Source organism: Drosophila suzukii, chromosome 3 (genome assembly GCF_043229965.1).
Source record: "Drosophila suzukii chromosome 3, CBGP_Dsuzu_IsoJpt1.0, whole genome shotgun sequence".
NCBI lineage: Eukaryota > Metazoa > Arthropoda > Insecta > Diptera > Drosophilidae > Drosophila > Drosophila suzukii.
Genome location: NC_092082.1, coordinates 26,766,914 through 26,779,605, shown reverse-complemented (window position 1 = coordinate 26,779,605; position 12,692 = coordinate 26,766,914). Strand labels below are relative to the sequence as shown.

Here is a 12,692-nt window from a genome sequence, read left to right as displayed (position 1 = left end):
ACAAAATCCTACGCATGACAAGACACCTCCTATCACACACGCAAGCCAGGTGTCACCTACAACCCTAGTTGACTCAACAAAACGCCCACGCATAACGCCTTCTAACCCAAGTTAGAAGCAACATAGTGACCTGTGTGCAACCATTGCACTCCACAAAATCCCACGCATGACAAAACACCCCTATCACACACGCACCTTTAGCGTGAGAAAAAGACAAGACAAAACAAGACATATCAAAACACCACTCTCTCACACTCCTACACACCACTTTCTAACCTCATTAAGTGTCCTGTGTGCAACCATGCTCATCTAACTAGGGTCAGCCGCACCCCCCTTTTTGACTTAATTATGCTAATTAGGTCATTAGAACACCTGTGTGCAACCATGCGTGACTAATTAGGGTCAGCAACACCCCCCTTTTTGACTTAATTATGCTAATTAGGTCATTAGAACACCTGTGTGCATCCATGCGCGACTAATTAGGGTCACCCCCACCTCCTTTTTTGACATGATTTATTACCTAGTGAGCCAGCTCCCGTATTACCTATCTACTGACGTGCAAACCAACATCTATTTCCCTACCACCATTGTTTCAGCCAAAGGAGATCTCGAAAGTCATCGGAAAACTGAAACCGAAAAAGTCCCCGGGCGGTGACATAACAACCCCAAAAATGATAATTAAACTTCCAAACTCTGCTATTATGGTTATTTGTAATGAAACGCTTGTTTAAGATAATAGATAGTTTAGCAGCTACATCTGTGGGTCGGTTTAAACCCAGCAGTGGCGCCACCTTTGGCAGGCCTAAAAAGGGGTTATAGGTAGCTAGTGGGTCTAGGAGAGTAACAGCGGCAAATGTCAAGCGCCCCTGGAACTTCACCTTGCCCCACGACCGAGGTTACCGGTGGGTCGGCAGCGGCGGCTGCTGTCTTTCCATTTTCGGCAGCGGCAGAGTACGGACGTAGATAACCTCAGTTTAGTTCGCGATCTTTTTAATTTGCGGTTGGATCGTGCCAAGACTGGTGAGTCTATGAAAGAAAAGGGAATGTTTAGGCAGTTTAGTTTAGCCGGAAATTATTGTAGGCGGTCGGCTCGAAGCAATTCTGGAAGTCCCCGAAAAGGCGCTGGAGAAGGAAATAATAAGCGGATGTGGATTTTGGTGCCAAACGCAAGCCTGGAAAATCGGTGGCCAAGATGGAAATCCGGCGGCCAAGCTGAGAAATCGGCGGCCAAGCTGAAAAATCGGCGGCGACATCGTTGGGAAACATATATTAACATTACATATGAAATTTCACCGTAACCTGACCAAACTTTAACCAGCTAGCTGTGACCCCATAACCCGCGGCGGTACAGGCCGCGCATAAAAAAAAGAGAGGAGAATTCTAGTTTAGATATTCGCAGCTTTAAAAGTTACAAATAAAACAATAAAGTTACAATAGAACTTAAGTTAAGCCATAAGAGACGCTGCTATCGGTTTTGAGGGCAAAGAGAGGCGGAGCTACGAATGCGCGGGAGCCTTCAGTCTTCCGCACAAATTAAACTACGCAAGTCGCCTTCGTTGCGCTCCGCCGCGAAAACGAGAACTCAGCAGACATAATTAATTTACGCAAAAGTAAACGCTTTTTGCACCAGCCGAACGCGCCAAGGGAGGCCTAAAGCCACCTCCCGCGAGTTTGTTGGCGACGGGAAAACGGTTTAAGTAAATTAAGTCTTAGAGTAGTTTTTTTGATTGTGCTTGTCAATATGTGGGCGTATATTCATATATTCATTACATAAAAAAAAGGGAGTAAGAACGAATTGAAATAAATCGAAGGGTGAGATGTAAGAAGGAGAGAATAGAAGGGACGGCCGAGAGAGCAAGCAACCAGGAGAACATGAACTAAAAAGCTGGATCGCGTGGATCCCAAGCTCTTTATTTGCTTTGAGTTTCATTTTATTTGCCAGTCGACGAATTTGTCTGACAATTTTCATTAAAATTTAAATTTGCAATGTTCGACGTAAATTAGGCAAAGTCCACCAAGCAAGACTGTAAAATCTCTCACTAGATTTTTTCGTCTAAATATCTTTAATATTGGAATTTTGAATATTCGTCTACTTATATGGAATTTTATATTGTTCACCGTATGTTAAGTTATGTTTGTATTTCAAAATGAGTAAAAAGTTTATAATGTGCTGAAAGTATTTTGTGTTGGCCGCGGCTGACGTTGACTTGTGATGTAGGATAGCCCTTAGAAAAAGGGGTCGCTCAGGCTGTTAAGCGCTGAGGGTAAGTGCGACCATTGGTAGATTTCGAGGTGACATCTGGCCTAGAATTTTTCTATAAGTGTAGCGGTTCGTTACGGTAAGCTCTTCAATGGGATCATAAGTCTTTTATATCTATCATAATGATACCAAAGCACGGAAAATACCACACAATTCCGTCATCCTTACAGACCAATAAGTTTATTATCGTGTCTGTATAAGTTGTTCGAAAAATGCCTTCTAACTCGCATAGTACCAAATCTAGGAGCACACAATGTTACCCCCGCTCATCAATTTGGCTTCCGTCAAAGCCATGGAACAATCGAACAAGTTAACAGAATAACATCAGAAATTCGCACAGTCTTTGAGCTTCGGGAATACTGCAGCGCATTGTTCCTCGATGTATCCGAAGCCTTCGATCGAGTATGAATCGATGTCCTTATGCACAAAATCAAAACACACTTGCATGATTACACTCACAAGCTACTTAAATCGTATCTCTACAACAGAGTCTTCGCAGTAAGGTGCAAAACAACATTTCTTCACCGTGGATATCCATACGAAGGAGCAGCTAACAACATCATGTTCGAGGTCTCCAGGCAACAACCCAGCTAGCCAATCACCTCCTCGTAGCATCCAAATCGTCTCGAATGAGGCTCGACATAGGTTTCCAGCAGATCCCGCCTACAACGCAACGACCTCCCAACCCAGCAATAACTAACAATATTAGTCATATGACTGTTACTTACGTTAATAGTATACGATTTGACACACTTATTGTTAGTATCCAAAAGGAGAAGATTCAATAATTAAATAGCAAAACAAAAATTTGTTATTACAGAATTTGTTGTAGATCTATACCTCGTCTCATCAAACATATCATGATCTGCCGAAAGTCCGCATGCAGGGAGCGCCCGCATTGGCAAGCGGTCTTTGCGTTTTATACCCCCCGCTCTCCACCCTTCGAAGTTTTATGGGAAGCCGCCGTAAAAATGGCTAATGGATCGCTCGTTGGGATCATCTATCTTTGGTTTTGATAAGCTACGCACCCTGGTTTGCCAGATCCAGGCGATAATTAATTCCCGTCCTCTTCCACCACTTTCAGATAATCCTGACGACCTTGACGTGATTACTCCAGGACACTTTCTCGTTGGGAGACCTCTCGAGCGTGGTTAGAGTTGCGGTTCTACGTACTTCGTCCGGCACAACAAAAATAGCGGTTACCAAGATTTGCGTCCTGCCAACGGGCAGGACTCAACGGAGTCCAGTGTTGAATACCCAGATCTTTCAACAGGGGGAGGATGTTCTGAGCTGCAGCTGATACAACTCTCTGTAAATAGCGCATCAATCCGCTCTTTCTACCACTCATCCGAAAGCTCCAGTTAAGTCTCTCTCTCTCTCTCCTACTGACTGTCGTAAGTTCTCTCGCAGAGCAGTTGCAACTCGAACGCAGAAGCTGCTAACGCGCGATAAAGGAAATTCTACGGATCATCAGAAAAACTATTGTTAAATCTAACGAAAATAAAGAGTATATTTAAACTACTACCTAGAATGTGTTAGTTTATTAATTGATTGTTGTCAAAAAAGCTCGGCAGCTTATAACACAAATCGTTAAATAAAAATATATGTATAATAATAAATAATAATAAACATATTAATTTTTTAAGAAATGCAAGTATTTTAAAACCCACGCAAATTATTGTATTTACATTAAGGGAAAATATCGCACTATTCTAAAGGCAAGGGTGCACAAAAGTCTAACTATCTTAATTGTTGGGCCTTTACCCACATATTTCCAGCGGAGACATGGCGACAAGGAGAGGAAAAAAGTACTTTTTGTGCGCTCTGACTGAGAGCGAGTCTGCTTTGCCGCCGTTGCGCTCAGCTCTGGCTGCTATGCCGGCGTCGCTGGTTGCTCAGCCGACGTCGCAGTCGACTTCGTGATGATTGGGAGCTTGTGCTCAATTGTGGAACTGCATGCAAGTTTATTTTGAAGTTGGTTAGATGAGTAACGGGTATCTGATAGTTGATGCACTCGACTTTAGCGTTTCCTACTTTTTTGTTTCTATAACAACAACAAATATAAATATCTAAGTGTTTTTTACATTTTATTTTAACCGAAATTAAAGACCCTTTCTATATTTTTCGCCCACAGTAAAATCAGTCATTCCTTTTCCTGCAGTCCCACACGTACCGACTCCTACTCTGCCGCTTACGTTATCTGGAGAGGCGAATATACTTTTTGCCTTTATACCGTTTTTTTTTTGATTTTTAGTGGTGAAGTTTAGCCATTTATTTTTGTCGGATTCACGTTCCTCTTCCAAGTCCTTGAATCGCTGTTGTTTTTTTTGCTTCCGTTTTTTTAAGTATTCTTTTTGATTGGGCCTATGACGCCTGTAAAAAATGAGTTACAAACATACTTTTGATAGCTGATATAATGTAATACTTGTTGGAAGGAAAAACTTCGTTGCGAGTAGTGCGTTCTCGCAGCTCGTTCACATTTGTCGTAGATCTATTTTGATAGGCATCAAATATTACATTGACTTCGCCTTTGCTTGATATATCTTCAATAGTTGCGTCGTAGTACTGACGATCTTCTTTCCATTTAGCTTGACACTTGTCCCCAATCTTCCAAATCTTAGCAGCTGAGACTAATTTTTCTGCTTCTAAAAGTGCAGCTTCAATTTCGTCGAAATAATTAGAGGACGCTGTTTTACTTGAAGACGGCTCCACATATGAGGATTTATGTTGTTCTTCTAGTTGAGTTTGTATTAGATCGCGAGTAAGAGTAATGACTTCGCCAAGATCACTTCTGAGTTTTAAAAGTTCGTCATTTTCTGGGTCAGTTTGAAGAGCTGCTTCAACCTAAAAATTAGAACATTTTTAAATGAAACTTATTTTTATTTTACATTTTTATAATAATAATTGGTACCATATGTAGGTATTTTTCCACACAAAGAAATATACTCCCCTCACCATACGGTAAGAATTTTGGACGAAATATTGAATTCTAAAAAAATCATCTTGATGTTGAGCCCTTTATATGTTATATTATCTTGGGATAAAGTTACGTAAAAATAAAAATATATTCTTATCATCGTATAGTAAAGAATACAATATTCAAAAGAATATTGAGGTATCAATTTGATGTTTTTGCTTATTAGACATCACTCAATAGTGTTGAGTCAATACCCAGCGGGAAAATAACTATAGGATAATGTCACGCTTTTCCCCTAACAATGCCTAAGCTGGATGGACAAAAAACCCATTGCATCCTTATCCCTTCTGCTTGCGAAATCGCAAAGTTGACACAAAAAATCAGGGTATGTAAGGATGTTTTCTGGCTGCTCGAAGCAGGCCTTGCAGTTACAGATTTTCCACACCTACTGCGAACATTTTTTTCTCTTCCCTGCAGTGGCTGCTGTTACTCTTCCTCGCATTATCTGCTTTTACACTCCCTGGCATTATCTTCTTTTTATACCCGTTACTCGTAGAGTAAAAGGGTATGCTAGATTGGTCGGAAAGTATGTAACAGGCAGAAGGAAGCGTTTCCGACCTCGTAAAGTATACATATTCTTGATCAGGATCACTAGCCAAGTCGGTCTAGCCATGTCCGTCTGTCCGTATGAACGCTGAGATCTCGGAAACTATAAGAGCTAGACCATTGGAATATGGCATGCAGATTCCTGAGCTTCTTGCGCAGCGCAAATTTGTTTCAGCAGGGTGCCACGAGCACTCTAACGCCCACAATCCGCCCAAAACTGTGGCTCCTACATTTTTGATGCTAGAATTAAAATTTTAACTGAAATGTATTGTTCTCATCAATACCTATCGATTGACCCAAAAAAGTTAGCCACGCCCACTTTAACGCCTACAAACCGCCCACAAACTTCAAAAAATCGCAAGTATGAACGCGGATATCTCGGAAACTATCAACGCCCACAAACCGCCTAATCTTTGTATGGCGATGATGCTCCATCCTATACCACTGTGAAAAGCTGGTTTAATGAACTCAATCGTGGTAAACGCTCGCTCGAAGGCGAAGGACTTCGAGTCATCCTTGGGCATTACATCATCATACCATCATACATTCGCTATTGCATGAGCACATGTCAATTGGATTGGTGGCTCATTGACTCAAGTGGATTGGTGCAAAGAAATCGAAACAGCATTCGACCGTGTGGGTCTCGAAGACGATCCAAATCCAACAAAAGTTGTTCGTAGAAGAAGCACTTCAAAGCAAAAGTTTGCTAGTTTCTTCCGCTTGAGGAGGTCAATTTTGAGTGGTACACCACAATTTGAATGACTGAAGTCTTCGGAAATATTCGAAAAACGAACAAGAGAAGACGGATCATTGTGCACCATGACAATTCGAGCTCTCAGACATCTGCTCAGACCAGCGCCCTTTTGACCGGGAAAACATCAAATTGATCGGTCATCCGCCGTATTTCCCTGAGGCTGGCTTAATCGCTGAAATAAAGGAAATCCGAGGAAAGAAGGTACAAACAAGACGGGAGTACTTTAGGGTTGTTGCGCGACGTGTGTGTTCTTCTTGTGACACTTTAAAATAGGATCTGCTTAAGCCTAACTTAACTAATGCGCTCTTGAGCGGAGCGGAGAGTTGGGGAGAGTTGGCGTGGGAGAGCGGAGGGCAGTGGGAGCGAGCGCAATGAAGCGTCCTTTCGGCGTGAACAATACTCATAATTTAACTTACTTCATGTACATTTTGGCATCAATGGAAATGTTTTTTAAATTCCGTTTGAATTGTACAAGACTTATCTTAAACCATATAGAACTTATTGAAATCGATGAATTTTTGTGAAGTCTACATTTTGAACATTTTTTTAGGCTTCAATAAAATGTGTTTGATGCAAAAAATATGTCCAAACAAAACTAATAGTTACTCCAACATTAAAAATAACAATCGAAAAGTGAACGAAAAATTATTGTGTTTTGCGAAATACAGCAATCTATACACAAATAGGAACTTTTTTAAAATACTAGCAAGGTCGTCCGCAGCTTCGCCTGCGGAAATCAGAATTGAAAATGTCGCGAATAGATCGGCTATATCTTGTCTGTGCCACGTAAATCATTCCTCATCTTTGCTCTGCTGATCTAAGTTGACTTGACTTTAACGCTTTTGTCTGCCGCATCCACGGTAATCACTCTGCTGTTCCACAGCCTAATAACGCACTTTTAATTCCTGAAATAAAGCCTTTGGTTAGGCAGAAGAGCTCTTTATGATGCTAAGTCGGACTTTTTCCCCCGTAAACTTAGTGCTATCGATCCGGATGCTGATCGAGGCTTCGAGCTCTGGAAATGCACTTACGGGCTTAAGCGACAGCCTCTAAGAAGTTTTTCAAAATAAAGAAGATGAATTAGGTAAGGAACTTGCTGATTGTGGGAGATAGATTTAAGCCTTTTGAATTGGCCACAGATGAAGAGACTGGTCCTGCTTCTGAAATTATACTTATTGATACAGAAGAAGTTAAAGACTAAATTAAGCAGACATGCTAGAGTTCCTCAAGGAAGAGTGCTCTACCCTGTCCTATATACCATATTCACCTCGGATCTTCCCTCGACCAGAAGCAGGCATGTTCTAACATCTACTAATGCAGATGACACTGCATTTCTGGCGACAAGTGATCTGCAAATAGGGGCGATAGATTTGGTGCCAGACATGTTCAATAAGTTTGAGGACTGGCGGCGAGGTGGAATATCGGTGTTAGTCCTGCAAAATCTCAGCATGCCAACCATTGTGAGGTTGCCCAAATGTTGCAGAAACCAATAAAGAAAAAACTGCGAACTAAACCAGAAAGGAAGTTAACTTTGGCAAGCCGAAGTTTGTATACCCTTGCAGTTATAATTATTAAATTGAAAAATACAAAAAATTATATTCCAAATATTGGGTTGGCAAGAAAGTCATGTCGTTTTTTTTCAATATTTTCAAAGATGATTTATTTATATCAGGACTTATAATTAATCAATTATGTATTGGCCGTTTTGTTCGACCACTAATGACCATCTCTCGGGCAGCTGCATAATTCCGCGCTCGAAGAACTTTTGGTCTTTTCCAGCAAAGAATCGAGACAAGTGGTTTTCGACAGCCTCATCTGAATCAAAGTTTTTACCATTCAAAGAGTTTTGAAGAGAGCGAAACAAATGGTAATCTGAAGGTGCTAAGTCCGGACTATAAGGTGGATGTGGTAGCACTTCCCAATTCAGCTCCGTTAATTTTTGCCGAGTGACCAAAGATGTGTGGGGCCTAGCGTTGTCATGGTGAAAGACTATACCCTTGCGATTAGCTAGTGCCGGCTCCTTTTCTTTAATTTTTTCCGCCAAATTGGATAGCTGGCGACAGTACACATCTGAATTGATGGTTTCATTCCGTCCCAGCAGCTCAAAGTGCACTACACCCTTCCAATTCCACCAAACAGACAGCATAACTTTCCTCTGATGGATATCGGCCTTTGATGTGGCTTGGGCTGGCTCATCTTTCTTGCTCCATGATCTTTTTCGTTGGACATTATTGTAAACAACCCACTTTTCGTCGCCAGTAATGATCCGCTTCAAAAAAGGATCGTTTTTAATCCGTTGCAGCAGAGAATAGCAGATGTTGATACGCTTAGTTAGGTGAATTTCCTTTAAGTTATGCGGAACCCAAACATCGAGCTTGCTTACGTAGCCAAGTTTCTTCAAATGGTTTTCAACCGTTGTATGCGACACACTGAGCTTCTCTGACATCTCCCGCGTTGAATAGCGCCGGTTTTCATCCAGCAAAGCCTGAATTTGTTCGTCAAAAACGGCCGATGGTCGACCAGAACGTGGGGCGACTTTAACTCCAAAATCTCCAAGCCTGAATTTGGCAAACCAGCGCTGACATTGGCGATCACTCATGGCATCTTTACCATACACTTCGCACAATTTTTCGCGAGCTTCGACCGCTTTTTTTCCTTTTCGGAAGTAAAAAAGCAAAATATGCCGAAAATGCTCACTTTGGTCCTCCATGTTTAATTTGCTATAGCTTCCACAAATGTTATCGAATAATTACCAAATTTTCGTCGATAGTACCTAAGACAATAAGCTTTAAAACGATACTAAAAAGTGTGACCCTGGTGCTCGATTAGTCGTAAATAAATTAGATTAAAAACGATTACTAAAAAAAACGACATGACTTTCTTGCCCACCCAATAGTATAAGATAATATGTCAAAAAACACCGAAGCTATAATTTGTTTCATATTATTTTCCCACCAATTTTCCGATCGTTCCTAAGGCAGCTATATGATATAGTCGTCCGATTTTGATAAAATTAAGTTCGAAATTCAGAACTAATTAAAAAATGCTATTTCCAAGCGTAGGGGGTTATATGTTAAAAAACACCGAAGCTATAATTTATTTCATATTATTTTCCCACCAATTTTCCGATCGTTCCTATGGCAGCTATATGATATAGTCGTCCGATTTTGATAAAATTAAATTCGAAATTCAAAACTAATTTAAAAATTTTATTTCCAAGCTTAGGAGGTTATATGCTAAAAAAACACCAAAGATATAATTTTTTTAAATTTGTTTTTCCTATTATTCCTATGGGAGCTATAAGATATAGTTGTCCGATCCGGCTGGTTCCGACTTATGTACTACCTGCAAAAGATATAAGACTTTTGGGAAAGTTTCAGCCCGATAGCTTTAAAACTGAGAGACTAGTTTGCGTAGAACCGGACGGACAGACGGACAGTCGGACAGACGGACATGGCTAGATCGACTTGTCTAGTCATGCTGATCAAGAATATATATACTTTATGGGGTCGGAAACGTCTCCTTCACTGCGTTGCAAACTTCTGACTGAAATCAATATACCCTCTGCAAGGGTATAAAAATAATTTGTTTCAGGAAGTCAAGAACAGGGCGGAGAGCTCGAAAGGGGATATGTAAGTATTAAAATCGACATCTGGCTCATTTTCCTCTTTCATATGATTAAAAATTCCTTTCGGCAGGCTTAAGGCTTCGATATGTTAATTATGCAGTATACTTACAGTGTCAAACTTAAGTGTTGGCACACTTTGCATCTTAAACTTCAAGTACGCTTTTTTTAACAAGATTATTTTGAACTAAGCGAATATTTAACAATCAAATTAATTTTGTTTCATTTAATTATCTGGGTATTCCCTAAACTGTTGAATTGCTGAATTGTTGAATTTTGATCAGCTGTTAGTCAGCTGTTCCATACAAAGTCAACTGTCAGAAATTTCAGCAAATCAACAGCCTCGGGGCTGTTGAAAATTTTGTTTAATTGCTGAAAACCAGAGTTGTCGCTGTTCTCGACTAAAAGTTAGAGGGTAACTCTGGTCACTTGTAAACATGGAGGAATTGCAATCGTATAAAATATGCAAATAAAGGATATCTGATAGGATGCTGCCTGTTAGCAGTTCTAATAGTTTTATTTTTTTTGCTTATTCTCGGCGTTTTCCTTAATTTTAAACATAATCTTTGGTAAACACAGCCTGGCAATTTGACAATCTGACAAACAGCAGACATCTTAAAACTTTTAGGGACGTTCCCTTAGTTGCCGAAAATTTATGTTGAATTTTCAACAATTCAACAGTTTAGAGAATACCCTGTATATCGTAACACAAAATTTTTAAAATTAAAATACCAAAAAATATGCAGGTTTCGCCGAACAAAAATTTTGTCACACTTGTGTTTTTAATAACTACATATTTCGTTAAAACTTAACCGATTTGGTTGACAAAGCCACATTGTCTTTATATCTTAGTATCATAAAATCGTTTTAGTTCCCTAAATTACACTAAAAAAGTTATATATAAAAAGAAAAAATAAATACCCTTATCTCTGCGAAAAACAATATTATATTTTCAGGATCAGGGTCAGTTGTGAATGGGTGCCCTTTTTTTATCGTTAAGAGCCCTTAATGGCGTTCTAAGGCACTCTAAACATGCAAAAATGCAAGGCCCTTAGGACGAGATTTCTAACGTGGCTTGAGTTGCCAGGGAGGCGAAAGGACCACATAAAAGAATAATGACAACCTTCAGATGTACTCAGCACTGATCTAAGTTTAGGATAAGAAGTCTTTGGCAACGATATTTGCCCAGCAGCCTTCCAAAAGGTCATGACAAGTGCTATGTACAAATTTTTTGCAGCTAGAATAAACCAACGATAATAAAGGTTAAGAATATAAGCATTTATGAATCGAAAAACGGTATCTATGTAGCACCTGACATGACCTTTCGAAAGGGTACTGCGAAAGACTACGATTATACCCTTTCCAAAGACCTTATTGTTCCAATCTTAGACCAGGCTGAGTAGATCTGAGGGTTGCTATTATCCTTTAAAGTGATCCTTTCGCCTACCTGGCCACTCAAAGCTTTGTATCGTCCTATGGGCTTTGCATTTTTGCACGGTTAGAAACCTTTAGAACGCCATAAAAGGCTCCCAACGATAAGAACTTAATATATAAAAACGATTTTATGATACTAATTTAGCATTATACCATTTAAGCTACCACTTAGGGGCAAAGCGGATTTGGCAAAAAAAAAAAGCAAAACTAATCGGTGAAGTTTTAACAAAATAGGTTTTAAAGACACAAGTGTATCAAAACTTTTGTTTCCCTTAATTAAAAATAATTTTCTTGAATTTTATAATAAATTTATAGAGGAAGAAAAGCGCACTTAAAGTTCAAGATGATAAGTGTGCCAACACTAAAGTTCGGCACTGTATGTACATATGTATGTATGTTCAATGAACACTGTACATTCGTATGCGGTGATATTGATAAGCAAAATGAGTTATTCGATTATATAGTCTTATAAGACTGTTATAACAATACCCTGCAGTTCTAAAATTCATCACTGGCACAAAATCATCACGCAGTCGACCGCGACGTCTTAGAGCTGAACGCACCGCAGGCAACACGCTTTTTAGTGATTAAAAGGTGATGAAGTGTAGGACATGCTTATGTTACCATACCAGCATACCATGTACCATGCTGAATTGTTCTGCAGGGTAGATAAATATCAAAATAAGAACGGACTATAACCAAACACAAATGTCTCAATATATTATTTTCTAACAGCGAAAGTAGTCATCTTAAAAAAAACAGTTTCGGGGGTGCCACAGAATTCGCAGGGAGCCCATTATATGCAAGTTTTTTATGTACATCAACACGACTTAACGCTGAAATGGGTTCTGTGGCACCCCTGTATACAGACAATTCAATGTTATTGTTATAATTACAATTAGGGAAATATACAAACCTGTTGCAACTGCAATTTGTAGTTTTGTAAATCGTCCGCCATTTAACTAATTATAATTTTAATTAAAAACAAGCGCTAGACGCAACAAACCTTATGAACAGCGTGACCGCACTTATACAGATAAAAATTCCATTTAATGTAAAAATAAATACCATTGAACTCCATTTTAGTTTTAAAAAA

The 12,692-nt window shown here is 39.7% G+C and overlaps 1 protein-coding gene across 5 annotated transcripts; it reads right to left on the bottom strand.

Moving 5' to 3' along the window:
• Positions 1–4,265: 4,265 nt before the first annotated feature.
• Spf30 (Splicing factor 30) lies at positions 4,266–12,692 on the bottom strand. Of its 5 annotated transcripts, XM_065864364.2 has the most exons (4): positions 12,513–12,569; positions 12,234–12,254; positions 4,686–5,104; positions 4,266–4,633 (listed from the first exon to the last, which is right to left on the bottom strand). In XM_065864364.2, the coding sequence occupies exons 1-4, from the start codon at positions 12,552–12,554 to the stop codon at positions 4,363–4,365; spliced, it is 753 nt and encodes a 250-aa protein (XP_065720436.1). In that variant the 5' UTR covers positions 12,555–12,569; the 3' UTR covers positions 4,266–4,362. The 5 variants fall into 5 exon arrangements, with proteins under 5 accessions (XP_065720436.1, XP_036671621.1, XP_016940159.1 ...); XM_036815726.3 differs by lacking the exons at positions 12,234–12,254; positions 12,513–12,569 and adding an exon at positions 12,603–12,692; XM_017084670.4 differs by lacking the exon at positions 12,234–12,254 and having other exon boundaries at positions 12,513–12,664.

Excerpts from the sequence above, each read along its gene's own strand:
- Spf30 (XM_036815726.3), bottom strand. The coding sequence starts at position 12,677 with ATGGAGTTCAATGGTATTTATTTTTACATTAAATGGAATTTTTATCTG. Across the intron at positions 5,105-12,602 it reads GCGGTCACGCTGTTCATAAG|GTTGAAGCAGCTCTTCAAAC; the intron begins GTTTGTTGCGTC and ends TCTAATTTTTAG. Across the intron at positions 4,634-4,685 it reads GAAGTTTTTCCTTCCAACAA|GCGTCATAGGCCCAATCAAA; the intron begins GTATTACATTAT and ends CATTTTTTACAG.